General features: G+C 44.8%; 1 protein-coding gene across 1 annotated transcript in view; it reads right to left on the bottom strand.

Annotated features, from left to right (window-relative positions):
• LOC135107841 (soluble scavenger receptor cysteine-rich domain-containing protein SSC5D-like) overlaps positions 1-17,500 on the bottom strand; it is a 20,000-nt gene that overhangs the window by 477 nt on the left and 2,023 nt on the right. Inside the window, exon 2 of the mRNA XM_064018127.1 lies at positions 888-1,151. Within this exon, the coding sequence (XP_063874197.1) occupies positions 888-1,151 (264 nt within the window). The remainder of the gene's footprint in view (positions 1-887; positions 1,152-17,500) is intronic.

The raw sequence follows: 17,500 nt of genomic DNA, 5'->3' as shown, positions 1-17,500 counted from the left end.
TGGCAAGGTGTTGTTGGGTTCCCTCCCGGGGTGAAGGGTGCCTGGGGTGACCGCCGACATGTAGACAAGCTGCCGATATTGGAGGAGTGCTCGATGTTAGTGGCGGGTGTTGTGTCGGGGTGAAAATCAGAACTAAATGTAAAAGCAGAATATAATTGAATCACCCGTTGTATTCTATAATGTGCGTTGTTCCCTCGTCGTAATGGATTATTTTTATGTGCTAAAGGTTACTTCCACGCATAGACATTTCCCTGGTAATTGTGTGGTTCAAACATTTTTGGTATAATTTGAGACGAGCGAATGGAAGGTCATGATAATTATGCAAAACTTCGTTTGATAATTTATCATGTTTCTTAACCGTTCAGTAACCCGTGAAGGAGACGCTTGCAGGGTACACACACACACACACACACACACACACACACACACACACACACACACACACACACACACGAGAACTAGTAAACTAACCCACTTGAAACAGTCTTGCTACCCTTATAAAGTCCGAACACAAATTCTGGGACATTCTTAGCTGTAGTTTGTTAATTTGCGGTCGGATTTGGAGGAGGTGCAGTGCAGGGCCGCCTCACCACCGCCCTACCACCCTCCGCTGTACGGGCGTCGGGTGTTCCTCATTACGGCGATGTAATTATAAGTTTGCAGAGAGGCGGGTGCTGAGGCGACAGTTGAGCGCCACCCCTATGTAACCCGATCCGGGAGGTTGAAGGGAGAAGGAAAAGGGGCAAAGGGAAGGGAAGGGGCAAAGGGAGGAAGAGGAGGTGGAGGAGGAGGAGGAGAGAAGGTAGAGAGCGGGTTTAGGTTAGGTGTAGGATGAAAGGAGCTTTAGAGAGGAGCTTAGGAACTCCCGTGTTGTATTCTTAACTCACATCATCGGCACGACGGTTCGAGTACGTGAGGAGGCTGGTGTGGGTGTGGGTGGCGACAGGAAGAGAGGTGCTTGAGGATTCTGAGGGGGCGAGATGAGGTGCAGACTCCGAGAGGGTTGTGGAGTCGAGGTGAGGTCCTTGGGGGCGGTTCTGCCTATTAAGAACCAGAGTCGTGGCGTGACGCTTGAGGAACGGTAGGGCGTGGGTGGGTGCCTTGGTGAGAAGGTCATAGGGGCGTGTCAATTTGGAGGGTCGTGGGAGGTCCTGGGGATAACGGGAAATCCTAGGAGGGTGAAGGGACTCTAAGGATACAGAAGGAGCGGTTGGTGGGTCCTGGGCTGTGTCAGTTTGCGAGTGTGTGTGTGTGTGTGTGCGTGCGTGCGTGCGTGCAACTGAGCTATATTGAGGCAGGTCAAGGAGGGTCTCAGGTAGACTTATAAGGTAGTAAAAGTAGTTAACATGAGCAGAAGGTACGAGGAATAATGTTACCTGGTGAAAGATCTGTAATGCATAAAAATACCGCGTGTGTGTGTGGGTGGCTGGCTGTGCTGTAAACATAGGGGTGACTTTCTTGTTTATACGAGTGTTGCAAAGTGACGAGCAAGAAGGGGAGGGACCGTATAATACTTTTTTTTCCTGCAAAGATGGAATGCGTTGATTGATGTTACGGGAGGGAAAGCTTAAAACACTCGCTTAGAGAGAGAGAGAGAGAGAGAGAGAGAGAGAGAGAGAGAGAGAGAGAGAGAGAGAGAGAGAGAGAGAGAGAGAGAGAGAGAGAGAGAGAGAGAGAGAGAGAGAAACACCTACTCGACTCATTAATAACCAAACATTTTACGGAACCAGCACAACGGAAAAAGAGAGAGAACGAGACAGACAAAAGAAAAGAAAAAAAAAAAACTCAGCTAAAAGAGGAAACGAGATAAAGAGACGAATATTAATGTGGGAAAATTAGGAAGAAGAGCGGCGCGTAATATCACCATTGGTCATATTTACTGCCTACAATCTTTACCTTAATTCCCTTGCTGAGTAACGCCTGACTGACAGGCCGGTGAGTCGCGCCCGTCACGTCACATCAAGCGTGAAGGACACCTATGACAAATTGCCTCTTTAAATTACCTGGCCGCTTATAAATTAGCCTTGGGGGGTTCTAAATGCGCCTAATTTATCACCGCCACAATAAGGAACTAATAGAATGGTAGTTTTTGTTTATTGTTTGACTGATAGCGGTGGAAGTGCTTGCTAATTAATGTTATTTCATCGTTTGCCCGCAATTTCTCTTCCTTGCGGGCGAAATATGAGAGAGAGAGAGAGAGAGAGAGAGAGAGAGAGAGAGAGAGAGAGAGAGAGAGAGAGAGAGAGAGAGAGAGAGAGGGGGGGGGGGGGCGAGGGGGGAATGCGATAGGTGAAGAAAAATGACGAGGAGGAGGAGTAAAAGAAGGGGAATATAAACATGAGTGTAATCAGTGACGGAGTGAAGAAGAAAACGAGGAGGAGGAGGAGGAGGAGGTGGAGGTGGTGGTGGTTAGGGAAGAAGAGGAGGAGGAGCAGGACCACACAGCATTATCTTCCTGAGGTAATGTTCTCCTGCATTGTGGAGTCTGGAGTGAAAAGCATGACGTGTGTTAATCTGATGTCTGTTTTCAGGTTTTCATTTTCGTGTGTTGCGTTTTGGTGTTGCTTTTAGTCTCGCCCCTCACGCGTTTCCTTGTCTGGTGGTCCTGAGAGAGAGAGAGCGAGAGCGAGCTTGGTTCATCTTTCATATCAAATTTATTCTTTCTATTAAGTTTGTCTCTCAGGCTTCCATTTTTTTTTTTTTCACTGTTATTCATCCACTTATAAAGTAATACATTTCTCACTACTCGTATAATATCGCTAAAAAAAAAAAAAAAATTCTCCATCTCCATTCCTTCCTTCCATTCATTCATTTATTCACTTACTCATTCATCCATCTCCTGTTACTACACATACTCGCATCTTTCACTCTCCCCATTCATTTATCTCCCTTTACTTCATTCCTCACTCTCCCTCCTCTCCCATCCATCTACTATCAACGCCATTATCTTTCATATTTGTGGAAGGAGGAGGAGGAGGAGGAGGAGGAGGAGGAGGAGGAGGAAGATGCGCTTGGCTACTCCTCTTCCTTCTCTTCCATCAGTGAGTCATCCATCTCTATCGCTTCCTCCCATACACCATCAGTCACTTACCCTATTATTATTATCCTCCCTCCCTCGCCTCACCTTTTGCTCTATTATTTCCATCTTCCTTTTTGCTGTCATTCTCTCCCCCACACGTCTCATCATAGGATTATCCTTTACCCTTCATTATCACTGTGTTCTTTTTATAAGCTTCCTGTGGGAGGGAGCTTGCTTTTACCACCGCATCACATTCATCATCATAATTTTCCTTCCTTTTGTCGTTTCCTCCTGTTTGTATTTAAAGCTTCCGCCCTTTTGTTCCTCTTCACGTATTCGGTTGTGTTTATCTCTAGGTTTCTCAGTATTTGTGCTTATATTTGTCTTTTCTGTTTGTCTTCTTTCTTTCTTCGTATTTTTGTTTCTCTATGTTTTTATTTTTTTTAATTTTTTATTCCCCTCTCGCTTTCATCCTTTTATCACTGGTGTGTTTGCGTTTATCCACGTTTATCCTTTCTCGACTATCGCGTCTGATTATCGTGTCCAAGTTTTTCTCTCTTGTCTATTATGCATCATCCCCCTTCTGTCTTTTGTTTCTTCATCATCATCATTACACGTTCTCTGTCCTCTCTTCTAAATACGCACTCTCCCTCCTTTTATTATCGTCTTACATGATTTCTATTCTCTCCAAAATTATCGCGACTCCCTCTTTTCATTATCCTTACATGGCTTCTCTCATTCTCCCCAAGCGTCCGTGTGCGTGCGTCCGTGTGCGTGAAGAAACCGAGGAGTACACGTGTAGCATTTAGGATCAAGAGGTCCGCACATGAATGCACACAATAGGCACTGTGACGGCTCTTAAATCAGGAAGGTCCGGCCGGGAAATGCATTAGGAAAGTAAGCATCACCACAACCCCCAAGACGAGTTTTCGGCCACGCAACACTCAGGGGATCGCATTCTCAAGTGTGCTAGCGTCTTATCTCTGCCATTAATAGTCTCGGATGGAAGGTGTGGCTTTCAAAGGATGTTTTTTTCGTGATTCTAGATATGGTTTAGGAAAGATTTTGCATTGTAAGTGGAGATAATGATTTTTTTTCATGATTTTAGTGGTACATTAATAAGGATTCTGCCTCAGTTGTGGAAATAACACCTTTTAAATGTCATTATGCATGTTTGGTGGAGGGTGCAGTTTTTAAAAGAGTGTTTTTTTCGTGATTCTAGCTGTAGTTTAATGAGAATTCTGCACCATTAGTTGAAATTACATCTTTTAAAAACTAATTACCCATGTCTGTGTCCTTTGAAAATAGTCCTGAAGTGTTTCAAAATACTGCTGCCACTTTAGGGACGAGAGACAGTGTTGGAAGTCAAGGTGCATGTTTAAGAGTGAAAAAGGGTAAGGAAACTAATCATTCATGTCTGGCCTTTGGAAATAGACCTAAAGCATGTAAAAATACGGATACTTGTTTAGAGATGAGGGAAGCTGTGCCAGTAACAGTGTTGGAAATATAGGGTGTGTATAGGAGTGGGTAAGGAAAGGATAGGAAAGGGGTATGGATGGAGCACGTAGGGGTGATGTGTGTAGAGGAGGGAATTGGAGAGGCTTAGGTTTTGTTTTCAGTCTCGTGTTCGTCTCAAATGATTTTTTAAGTGATGATGTTACTGATGATTGTCGTTGTGGCGAGCTTAGTTGTGTTAGTCTCTCTCTCTCTCTCTCTCTCTCTCTCTCTCTCTCTCTCTCTCTCTCTCTCTCTCTCTCTCTCTCTCTCTCTCTCTCTCTCTCTCTCTCTCTCTCTCTCTCTCTCTCTCTCTCATATTCATAACAGATCTTTTTTCACTTGGACAACAGCACGAGTCTTCATTTTTTTTTCATTCAAACATGCGTAAGTGAGAAAGTTGTATCCCCATAGCCATTTGAGTCACACTGAGGACGTGATGCAACAAATATACACGTCATGTAATAATACCCGCGTTTTAAAAGTTGAGAAATACGAGAGGCGCGTGATAAAGTTTGTGTGGAAGCCTCGGAGGAGTTTCATTAGTTGTGTTCGTCCGCGTCGTGGTCATCATTGATTAAATCTCCCCCCCCTGAACTCATTACCTGACTCACTCTCACACTCTCTCTTGCTTTCTCTCTCCACGTGTCTTGAGTCCGATGTCACTCCACCTCGATTCCCGGAAGAACGTGTTTGTCGAAACGAATGTGTGATTGGTGTGTGTCGATGCGTTGGTCTTTATTTTTTACGTGCAGTGGTGATTCCTTGGTTTGCGGAGATGAAGGTGGGTTGATTATAATGATTGGTCTTTAGGTAATCTTCTTGTCCCTCTTATTGCTTCTGCTGTCGCCTCCCACTCCGCGTCTCCTTCACCATATATGATTTGCAATGGTGATTTCTTGGTTTGCAGAGATAAATGTGGGTTGGTTTTAGTGATTGGTCTTAAGGGCATCTTGGAATGTTATAGGTGAAGTGTGTTTGAGCGTTCAGTTTGTTGCATCGTGTTGGTTTGAAGTGCGTGTAGCTTGGAATGCTCATTAGGTAGGAAACTTAAGCTTCAACACCATATCGACTTACCTTTCGTGGTGCAAGTTCATCCTTCACCATACAGACTTGGTCTCCACGTTGTAGACTTGCCGTCCTTCACAATATAAACCTTTCCACCATACATATTCCACTGTACATACCTTTCTTCACTATATAAACTTTCCATCTGTCGCACAAACGTATTTTTTTTCCACCATACAAACTTTTCCCTCACCGTCTCTATTTATCCTTCGCTCATACAAACTTATCTTCAACGCAAACTCAATCACCACATTGGAAACTCGATCTCTACCATGCAAACTCATTTCCAACCATACATATTCATCCCTTTCCATCATACCACCCCTTCTTCCACCATACAAACCCATACTTCACCATACACACCCATCCATCACCATCCTACACATCCACATCACTCCTGCTCCTCTGTTATGTACACAAGGCATCCACTCTTCAAACAAACGTACGTCTCTTCCACATTACGCCTCCCAGCTGCTCTCCACTCCACCCCTTGCAAGAACCTCACCTCACTTACCACCACCACCACATAACATCAACTCTCATTGTACTACCACTCATTCATATTACTTTACCTTGTTTCTGTAAAATTTCCTTGTGTAATGTAATGCTGGAAGATCAGACACGACAGGAACATACTTGAGTGTTATTCGGAGTTCAGGCAGACGCGAGCGAGAGTTCCCAAGCGGAGAAACTTTGGCGTGATAAATCATATATGGTGAAGGAGACGCGAAATGGAAGGCGACAGCAGAAGCAATAAGAGGGAGAGGGGCTGGTCGCGAGGGGCACAGGGTTATCATGTTTAGACTCCCTCTGCTGCTGCTACTAACAAGGCCGCTTTGATCATACACACCCTGCTCCCTGTCACCCTTCCCACTCCCTCTGCTTCACCCTTCACCTCCTTGTCTCTATGTTAAATCTCTCCTCTCTCATTCCCTACTTCTTCCTACCTATTCGTATCCCGTCTTACTACTGCTCTCTTTCTCACACCATGCCCCCCTGTCAGTCCTTCTCACCACTCCCCTGCTTCACCTTTCACCTCCTTGTCTCAGTGTTAAAATCTCTTCTATCTCCTCTCCTTACCTTTTCCTACCTTCTCTCTCTCTCTCTCTCTCTCTCTCTCTCTCTCTCTCTCTCTCTCTCTCTCTCTCTCTCTCTCTCTCTCTCTCTCTCTCTCTCTCTCTCTCTCTCTTCCCTGCCTCACCCTTCACCTCCTTGTCTCTGTTAAATTTCCTTTCTACCCCTTTATTTTTCTTTCCCTTCCTACCTCTTCTTACTTTGTCACATAATGTCCTGTTATTTTGTCTTCCCTGTCCCCTCTGCTTTTGCCTCCCTGCCTCACTCTCCTCCTTGTCTTCTTGTTAAATCGTTTCTCTTCTCTCCCTTTATTTCTTCCCCCCTGCCTCTTTTCCTCTTGTTAAACATATCTCCATCTACTGTTGTACCTTGTTCCTTCATGGCGTTTTCTCCCTTCATCCCTGCCAAATTCTTGTCTCTCTGCTACATCCTCCTTCCACTCCCTTTATCTCTATTTCCCTTGTCTCTTCTTACCTCGTTCTTCCTATTACTCGCCTCCCCTCGTCCCTTCCAGGCATTATTCTCCCCTGTCTCAACCCCTTGTCTCCCTGTTCAATCTTTCTTACTCTCCACCGTTATCTTCCCCCACTCCCCATGCCTTTCCCTCCCTTGTCACCCTTGCACTACTCTCTCTTCCCTTCCTGTGTTCTCCCCTGCCTTACTCTGTCTCCGTTAAATTTCCCTTTCTCTTTCCCTTTATCCTTCCCTCCCTCTGTCTCTTTGTACCTTATCATACTTCTCCTCCCACTACTTCCTTCCTTCCTTCATTACCCTCTCGTTCCTTACAGTATCCTCCCATGTCTTACTTTGTCTCCGTTAAATCTCTCTCTCTTCCCCTATATCTTCCTCTCCCTTTGTCTCTTTGTACCTTATCATACTTCCTACTGTTCCGTACTTTCGTCCCCTTGTCCTCTCCACACAATATTTCTTGCACGCACTTCTGATGACACGTCCCGCCTTAACAGTCCCGCTGCGGCGCTTCCTCAAACTCCCCGTCTCGCTGAAACAAAGCGGAACCAACACTTTTGTCGCGCCAAGAAAATGTGGAAAAATGAAAATTGATTGGCTGTAAATTTGACAGAACAACGAGGGCCTCTAGTAGGTGTGTGGGTGGGTGGATGTGTGTGTAGGTGGGTGAATGGAAGGGTAGTAGGGTGTGTGGTGGTGGCTTCCTTTGTCTATGTGGAAAAGTGGATTAAAGTTGCAGTGGCGTTTGTGGATTTTGTCAATAACTTATGCGAGAGGAAGGAAGGAAGGAAAACTTAGCATTTTTATTCATTCACTCGAGTGTGTATTTTTATCCCAGGTGATCAGCTTGTTTAGTATTCTAATTAGATTAAAAGAAAATGTATATAATACCACTCACGTTAATTAACTGTTCCATAAAAGTGTCTAGTGATGATGGCTTCAGGTATTCCCCTTCTTTTTTTCAGTATTTTGTCTTTCACTTCCTTATTTATTGTTTCTCTCCCAACAACCTCTTTTTTATTTCTTATTGTATTAACAACCTGTACCATCTTCTGTCTTTCAGCTTGATTTCCGTACCCTGAATTCTTCGGTTCATATCTTGCCAGCTACTGTCCATCTGTACCTGCTTATCATGTTCCCTTACCCCTTTATCTTCTCTCCCTATGATCGTCACAGCATTGTCTATTAACCTTCTGTTTCCCATATACAATTCTAAGCCTCAATCATGTTTCCCTCTCCTCATATTTTGATCTGTTCTGCCTTTCCTACCTGTCTACCGTGCACCGTTCTCCCCTACCTCTATGTCTACCAACCTGACGTAGTATTTTTAGTCCCTCACCTTTACTGCATCACGTCATGTCCACACTCCCTCACCTTATACGTTCCTGTACCTTCCTTTACCTTCATATCATCATCGTTTTCCTTCATATCTCTGTTACTATACATATTAACTTACTACATTAAGATTTGTTCCTATTATTATACTCCATCGTCTGTTACCACGCCAAACACTGCCTTTCTGTACTTTCTTATCATATCCCTTTATTCTCACATATTCCTCTATGCATATTAACCTCCTGCAGTAAGTTATTCTTGTATTGATTCCCTTTCCTTCTGTCTGTACTCCGTCATCTAATTTCTCGCCAAATAGTCCCTTTCTGTATCTTCCTATCAACCCCACCCCCTTTCCAGTCACATATCTCTTACTATGCATGGTAACCTCCTGCAGTTCTATTTCTCATATTGACTCTATCCTATCTATTCTCCGTCATCTATTTCTCGCCAAAACATTGCCTTCCTTACCTTCCACCTTTACTCTCTTCTCCGTGCTTCTATAATGGAGTAATCTGCTTTTTCTTTCTCCCTTAATGCTTCTTCCCCGCGCCACCTCTGACCCCTTTAGTACTCGTATCACTGGTGTGTGGAATTAATGTAGGGTGCGTATGTTTTGATTGCATTGCTAAACTGTGACAAACAAGGGGATTATGGAAAGATACTACTAAGCTGCTGGCTTTGTGTGTGTGTGTGTGTGTGTGTGTGTGTGTGTGTGTGTGTGTGTGTGGGATTATTTGACTCAAAGGAACGTTATAATCTTGTTGGTGATAAATGTTAGGTAGCCTGTTCGTAAGAAGGATTATCGTCTTCATAGTCTTCGTCTGAGAAAATATCGCGAACAAATTGGAACGGAAATGTGTTTGTGTAATTTTATGAATCCGGTGACGGGTGACTGGAAGGTGAAATTACTCGTATGATAATTAAAAAAAGAAAAACCCTTTGATGACATTAATTGATATTCAGACTCGTAAGGTTTGACGCATTAAGTTGATTGGGGAATTTCATCACGGCACCTGGAAATACTTCACCTGTAATAAGTGACCGGCGGTATGTTCCATTTTATATATGGTGCCGTAGTTAATAATACAGGCTTTTACTACGCCCAGTCAATGTCCAGGGACTTATTTTAATGTACGTGTAGTTCGTGAGATTAAAAAACGCATATACTTCACTTTTTTTTTTTTATGTTTTACTTCGTCTAAAGTCACTCAGGATCTGTAGACGGCTTATTTTTTTATGTATCATGGTTGTAAATCTTAGTCAGTATATTGAATATCTTAATTTTTTTTCTCTTCTCCTTTTTTTTGAGTCATCTTTATTGTTTCACTTTTCATTTTGTTCTGAAATGCGAAACTGAACTGCATAATTTTTGCTGCATTGCCTCATCAAAATACTTTATAGTTAATTCATTTTGCGCAGGCCAGCGAGGGAGAGGCTTTGAGGAGATGGAAGAGAAAGAGGATTGAGTTTGCGTAAAAAATATAGAGAAAAAAAATCGTTTCATAATGTGTGTGTGTGTGTGTGTGTGTGTGTGTGTGTGTGTGTGTATGTATGTATGTATGTATGTGTGTGCCTGCGTGAACGTGTCGGCGCATATGAATGACTGAAAGAATAACAATATACTACCCTCATTGTAATTAATTAATAAACCATATAACTTCATCAGTCATGAGCTAAATTTTCTGCGCAATTAGTTGAACAAATAATTCGGAAAACATAACATGAGAGGCGGAGGTGGCGAGGGAAGAGAAGGAAGAGGAAGGAGGAGGAGGAGGACGAGGAGGAGGAGGAGGGAGAAGAGAGGGGGAAGAGGGGACGGACTCAGGCGGGGACGGAACACTGTATATTTACACGGGCCATCATGCATACAAACACTTCCACCCTGTTTGTGAATTTACCTTTAGCGGGCGGCCATTACTCACGTAGCTTAAAGTCCCGCGCCTCGGTTATTGCGTCACTCCTGTTGGCGGCAGTGACATTCCACTCAGTTTTGTGTCCAGTGTGTGTGTGTGTGTGTGTGTGTGTGTGTGTGTGTGTGTGTGTGTGTGTGTGTCCGTCCGTCTCGTATCACACTCACCAGAAAGTCTGCTTGAAGTTCTATTCCGGTTTTGCGAAGTCGATTTCAAAGTAAACAAACCGGGACAAGTTTTAGGGCGACTGCAGGTGGCGAGGGAGGGAGAGAGGGGAGAGAGAGGGAGAGAGAGGAAGGGAGGGGAGGAAAAAGTAAATAAAAAGGAGGAAGGGAGGGGGATGCATGAGGAAGGTAGAGACGTGAGCAAGCAATAATACTGCTCATATACGTTGAGGAAATAAACACCTGCAAATGAGAAGGGGGAAAAAAAAAGGAAGCAGGAAAAAAAATAAGCAAAGTACAGCTGCAGTGAACTCTCTCTTTCTCTCTCTCTCTCTCTCTCTCTCTCTTTCTCTCTCTCTCTCTCTCTCTCTCTCTCTCTCTCTCTCTCTCCAAACAACTCACTCCGTTTCATATTCATATTCCGCTTAAAAAAAAAAAGACTTGTAATCTCAGCTCATGACAAAAACAACTACCACGATTTTATGTAATACTGTTGTTCCAGAGAAGAGAGAGAGAGAGAGAGAGGGAGAGGGAGAGGGAGAGGAACAGATAAATTGTGCATGAAAAAGAAGGAAACAAGGAAGGAGGAATGGGAAACAATCGTTGAGAGGAAGGAGGAATAGTGGGCGGGAAGATTGGGAGCTGTGGGCGGGAGGAAGGTGAAAAAGTGGGCGTGAGGGAGGATGGTGATGGTGGGCGGGAGGGAGGGGAAAATAGTGGGCGGGGTGGAGGAGCTGACAGTGGGCGGGGAGGAGAATGAATGGCCATGGTGGGCGGAGGGTGGGTGTGACGGAGAGAGAGAGAGGAAGAAAAGATGAATGAAGCGAGGCAGAAGAGCAGAAAGAGGAAGAGAATGAGGAAAAGGAAGGGGAAGGAGAACAGGAAGGATGGGTGTGAGGAAGAAAGGAAGAAAAGATAGATGAAGCGAGGCAGAAGAGAAGGAAAGAAGAGGAAGCGAAAGGGAGGAAGGGGAAGAGGAAGAACGGTCAATGCAGCTATGGGAGGAATGGAGGGACGGGGGGATTAGAGAGAGAGAGAGAGAGAGAGAGAGAGAGAGAGAGAGAGAGAGAGAGAGAGAGAGAGAGAGAGAGAGAGAGAGAGAGAGACGAAGAAAAAAGCAGGAAGAATTTTTAGACAGGCGAACTACGGAAGGGAGAGCTAAAAAGAACAGAGGCAGACGTCTGAGGAGGAAGAAGGGACATGGAGGTGGAAGCGAGCAGGAGGAGGAGGAGGAGGAGGAGGAGGAGGAGGAGGAGGAGGAGGAGGAGGAGGAGGAGAAAGGGCTGAGGCAGGTTGAGGGAGAGACAAATGGCGAGGGAGGGCGGGATGACAGCCGTGGTTAGACACAATGAGGGTCGCTGCGGACGAGCTCGAGAACTCATTCCGGAACGTTGCGGGGAGCTACCTACTTGTACCCTCCCCGTCCTGCCCCCCTTATCCTCCCCCTCACGCCCCTCTTCCTTACTCATCCCCACCCCTTCCCCCCCTTCCGCCCCGCCGCGTCAGGAAGTGCTTGACCCCCTGTCCCCTTCTCTCTGTTGTGGTTATGTATTTTTGTTGTCCCTCGTCTTGTCCCTCTTGGTAAAGGTACAGTTGGGTAAATGAGTGATGACTGTATGGAATGTTTTGGTCAAAGTGGGAGTGTCTGGTAATTTTCTTCATGTATAGTTTCCTTAGTTTTCTTGATCTTTGCGTCACTATAAAGTAGATGATTTGTCACTATTAATTTCTCTTCGATTTATATCAGTGAAATTGGCTGGACCTGTGGTGTAACTTTAGGCAACTGCATCTATCACATCATTAATTTTCCTTGTTCCATGCGTAACTTAATATAAATTTAACTGATTTATCTGTTTATTAACTTCTACTCCATTTATAAACATAAAACACTCTGAACTTATAAAATGGCAACTCGAAACAGCCGTATCAAAAATAAACATCTTAATCTTTACGTAACGCAATATAAACCAGATGATTTGTCGACATATTAATCTCCATTTATAAACATGACAATCAGCGGACCTACCATATAACACGAGGCAACAGCTGCACACATCGCAACCAAGCATCTCCCCATCTCCACCCCTCGGGATATATATGATGACGCCCTCGATTCTTCTCCCTATCCGCCATGTCATCTTGAAGTATTCCATTATCCTCCCCGGGGGTTCGTTTTTTCCTCCCTGCGTCTCCTTAGCGCCCCACGTCCCTCGGCAAGCATAATTTTCCTTTTATTTATTAATCAGGCCATCTCACTGCACGTGTTTTATGTTATTGCGGTGCCGCTCCTAAAGGGTGTGTTTTATACGAGGCTCTGGGGTGTGGCTTCGTTATTTACGATGGGTAATGTGCGGAATTAACATGAAATACAGGTTGAGAGGGGCGGACGAGGGAAGACTCCGGGAAGGAACGCGGCGAGGAAGGAGAAAATGCTTATTAATAATTGTCAGCTGAGGAAGGTCTGAGAAGTGAAGGACAGGCGGGGCTTGTTACTTATTGGGTGAGAGGAAGGCGAGGAGAGCGAGCTGGACGGGTGGAGGGACATGGGAAGGGAGGATCAGAGAGGGGAGAGGGACAGGCAGGTGGAAGGTGAGTGAGGGGAGGGAAGGAGGAGAAAAGAATGAGATGATTCGGTGGATTTGTAGGAAAGGAACGGGGAAATGTATATGGAAGAGAAGGAGCAGGTGAATGGTATAGAGGGGAAGGGGAAGGAAGGAAGGAAGGAAGGAAAAGAAATTAGCAGAGGAGAGGGAAGTTAAAAGTAAAGGAAGGGGAAGAAGGGAACGTGAAAAAAAAGAGGAAAGAGGGGAGAACAGGTAAGAGATGGGAGGAAATGGAGACATGGGAGAGGAGAGGAGAAGAGAAGAGCTGTTGAAAGGGTAGAAAGAGAAAGGAAGAAGATTGAAAGACTGGAGGGAAAGAGAAGATGATAAAGGAAAGGAAAGGGAGACGAGGAAGGGAGGAGAGAGACAGGCATGAGAGGGGAGATGAGAAGCATGTGAAAGGAGAGAGGGAGAGAGGAAAAGGAAGGAGAGAGAGAACGGAGGGAAGTGGAGAGAGGAAAGAGGTGGATAAGAGGGAGAAAGGAGAGGGGGAGATACGGAGCAGGTGAAAGGGTAGAGAGGGATAGGAAGGAGAGAGAAAGAAAGGAGGGAAGAGAAAGGAGGAAAGAGATGGATGGAAGGGAGACAGGAGAGAGGAAATGAGCATGTGGAAGGATAGAGAGAAAGGAGGAAAGTAAAAATAGAGAAAGACAGGAGAGAAGAGTAGGGAGACGAGGAAAAGAGAAGAGGGAGACATTAGAACGGGCAGATAGGCAGGTGGAAGGGTAGAGAGAGAAAGGAAGGAGAAAGAAAGGAGGGAAGGGGAGGGAGGAAAGAGGGGGACAAGGGAGGAAGGCGGGGCGTGTCAGTTGGTAACCCTCTTCAGTAAGGCAACACGGGTCTGTGAAGCCCTCAAGCTGGGCCAGGGTGACACCGCCTCACGCACACCTCCCTTCACCCTTCCTCTCCCTAGCTGCCCTCCTCCTCCTCCCCCCTACGGTATCTTCGCACGCAATGCCTCACTGCCCTCACCGCCACATCCCTCTCATATATCTCCTGCTATACCGTCACGCTTATGAGGAATCGCTATTGGATTGGTACCTTCCTCCTCTTTCTCCTCCTCGTCAGCCATTCCTCCGCTGCTCACCTTTACTACACGTCCACCACCATCACATCACTATCTTCACCAGTCATCTGTCATCACCATTTCTGCCTACACCATCCCGTCCGTCACTGTTTCACCACTACATTCACCGCCACAACTAATCGAACATCATATCACCACTTTTTTTTACTCAGACATCCAGTATTTGTTTATTTATTATTTTTAACTGTTTGTAAGAAGGGAAAAGTGTAATGGGCTTTGTGTTTGTTTTTTTCCTTGTGGAGGGCTGATGGGAAGGAAGAGGATTCAATTCATCTTGTTTCTCCTCACGAATTTATGTGGTACAAGTTTTGGAAGGAATGGACAAGCTGCTGATAGAGGAGGAAAGATGGAAATCAATAAGGAAATTTGTAGTTTGATTAATTACGCTCTCTCTCTCTCTCTCTCTCTCTCTCTCTCTCTCTCTCTCTCTCTCTCTCTCTCTCTCTCTCTCTCTCTCTCTCTCTCTCTCTCTCTCTCTCTCTCTCTTTTACATTAATTAGATTAAGTAGGAACCACATGTTCAAAGACGACGTGAAAGTATCCCAGCAGCAGCAGCACACCACCACCACCACCACTACTACTAATGGCGGCCCCAGCATATTCTCCGTGCCATCAAGACTCTCACAGATCATGTTTAAAAGCAAAGGAGACTCTCATTCATATTTAAGGCTCGCAGCGGGAGAAGGAGGAGACGCGGCATTAGAATCAGTCTCGCCAACAAAGGGGAAGTGGTTCTCGCAGGAAGATTGGTGAGAATGAATAACTCGCAAATTCTTCTTATGTCAGTCGTTAGGTTTTTAATTGGAGTGGTTTAGGTTTTATGTATGTTGTGGTTTTCTTCTTTCTTTTCCTAGGTGGTGTTTGTCTGGGATGCTTTTATTTTTCTTCTCGTTTTTCTTGTTTTATTCCTTTGCTTATTTGTTTTTGTTTTTTTTTGTTGTCGTTGCTATTGTTGTTCGTCCTGTGCTTGTTCTTCACCACCACCTACCACCACCTCCTCCTCCTCCTCCTCCTCCTCCTCCTCCTCCTCCTCCTCCTCCTCCTCCTCCTCCTCCTCCTCCTCCTCCTCATACTCGTCAACCTTCTTCTCCAACTCAGCATAAATATTCGTTTTCTGTGCACATAAGGTTAAGTTATCTGACATCACCACCATCTCTTACTCTCCCAAATTAACTCCCACCTTTCCTGTCCACACCCTCACTCCCCACACCCCCTCCCTCACTCCCTCCCTCACTCCTCCCTTATCCAAACATCCTTTCCACTCTATACCATCACTTGACGGTCCCTTCAACACCCCTTTCTCCTTCCCTCCCTTCCCTCCCTCACCCTCCCTGACCCTTTATCCCTCAAGCCTCCCCATGACGCCCCCCCTCACCCCCCTCACCCCACCTTACTACCGTGTTGTGTGATCATCTCCCTTTTTTATGCCAGGGTATCGAGTAGCCTAGCAGGGTGGGGGCAAGAAGGGGATATAGGACTTAACTGCACTAATGATGCCCCTTATGAGGTCCCCACGCCATCCTGCCCTTATGACGTAACCACCTGACGCTGTAAGGTTATTTTTACGTGAGAATTTCAAATTGTTTCAGATCCTTAAGTTATTGGTAGTGTGTTTAGTTTCATAGCACCATATTTACACTAAGTACGTAACTACCTTAGAGTATAAAAAGGTAGATAAATTATATTCTATGACTTTTATTGTTACTGAAGGTATAAATATTGTGTTTATATGGCTGTATATTTTCACGGCACTACTCTTCTCTAACGTCAGTACACTTGTTACACTAATCAGTAACTAAAGTAGAAAGGAAAAGAAATAATGTGCAATCTACGGCTTCTATTCAGAGTTTGGATGCTTGTTTTGGCGGAGTGGTGTAAGTGTGGAGGCACAGTGTGAAGGAAGGACATGGGGACAAGAGTGTATAGAGAATATGGAGGAATAGAAATTAAAGTAAATGGAGTGAAGGGATGATGAGGTGGAAGGGGTGTTTTGTGGAACACTGAAAAAAAAAAATGTGGTAGCAAGGAAGTGAACGAGGAGATGGAAACGTAGAAGAAAATAGGAGGTTGCTAGACGGGATGAGAGAGAGAGAGAGAGAGAGAGAGAGAGAGAGAGAGAGAGGAGAGAGAGAGAGAGAGAGAGAGAGAGAGAGAGAGAGAGAAGAAAGAGAGAGAGAGAGAGCTCGAAAGACTAGATCACCCAAGTTTGACAGTATATAAATATTAATGAAAACTCAAACATTGACCTGTACAAGCTCGGCAGTATAAAATATTAGCCATAATCTCCATTTTAATATCTCCGAGAAGAAATAAGAGGAGAAATAATAAAGAAAAGTCACAGCCAGAGAGAGAGAGAGAGAGAGAGAGAGAGAGAGAGAGAGAGAGAGAGAGAGAGAGAGAGAGAGAGAGAGACGGGGACAAAGGCAGCAGGCGGTGTTGGGTTCCCTCAGGGTTTGGCTGGGGTCGGGTGTTGACCAACTGCGATATTTTTGCTTCACGCTGGAATCCCTGGAGCTTTACTTGCCCCACGCTGCCATAAGTCCTCCCGGCACCACGCGGCGACACTTAATCACCAGTACGCAGATTTAGGCCTACGCTTGCGGCTCGAGTTATTTCACGGTACAATTTTTTTTTCTCTTTCATGCTTCGTTATCCTTCCCTTTAAGAACCATAAACTTGGAGTGTCCTTCCTTTAGTTGTACGTTAACATATGGTATATTTTCCGCAATATTCGTCCTGTTTTTACCTTATTTTTCTCTGTTTTTTCGTCTCCGTTAGGTGTATTTTTTTGTCTAATTTTAGCTTTACTTTTTAATTCATAAGTTTTTAATACATTTTACACTGTGTTTTAGGTATTTTCTCCTTCTTTGCTAGTTTGTATTGTGTTTTGCATCCTATTTTAGCTATACTTTCGGTTTTTCGTCAGTCTAGTATAATATTTCAGTATTTTAGTTATTTTTCAATCTTTCATTGGCGTAAATAATGTCTTGTGCCCTGTACTCTACCAATACTTTAAGTCCTTCATCGCGATATTGTCAATTTCCCCACAACAATGCATCACCAATTCTTTCCGTTACGAGCACCATGCAATCTTCCCTTCAGGAGGTATAGCAGTACGGTGCATATGACGCTGCATATCCTCGTTTTCTTCCCCTTGGTTCTCCCGCTGCACCGTCCTGCGATACCTGACACCTTGCACTCCTCCTGGCCCTCGAGTCTCCCCTCCGCCACCGCCATAAAGGTTAAATATGAAGCTGTACTCTACTCTTGGACGATAA

The sequence above is a fragment of the Scylla paramamosain genome, chromosome 16 (assembly GCF_035594125.1).
Source record: "Scylla paramamosain isolate STU-SP2022 chromosome 16, ASM3559412v1, whole genome shotgun sequence".
NCBI classification, from domain to species: domain Eukaryota; kingdom Metazoa; phylum Arthropoda; class Malacostraca; order Decapoda; family Portunidae; genus Scylla; species Scylla paramamosain.
The sequence above is the reverse complement of the archived record's forward strand: the minus strand, read 5'-3'. Positions and strand labels throughout refer to the sequence as shown.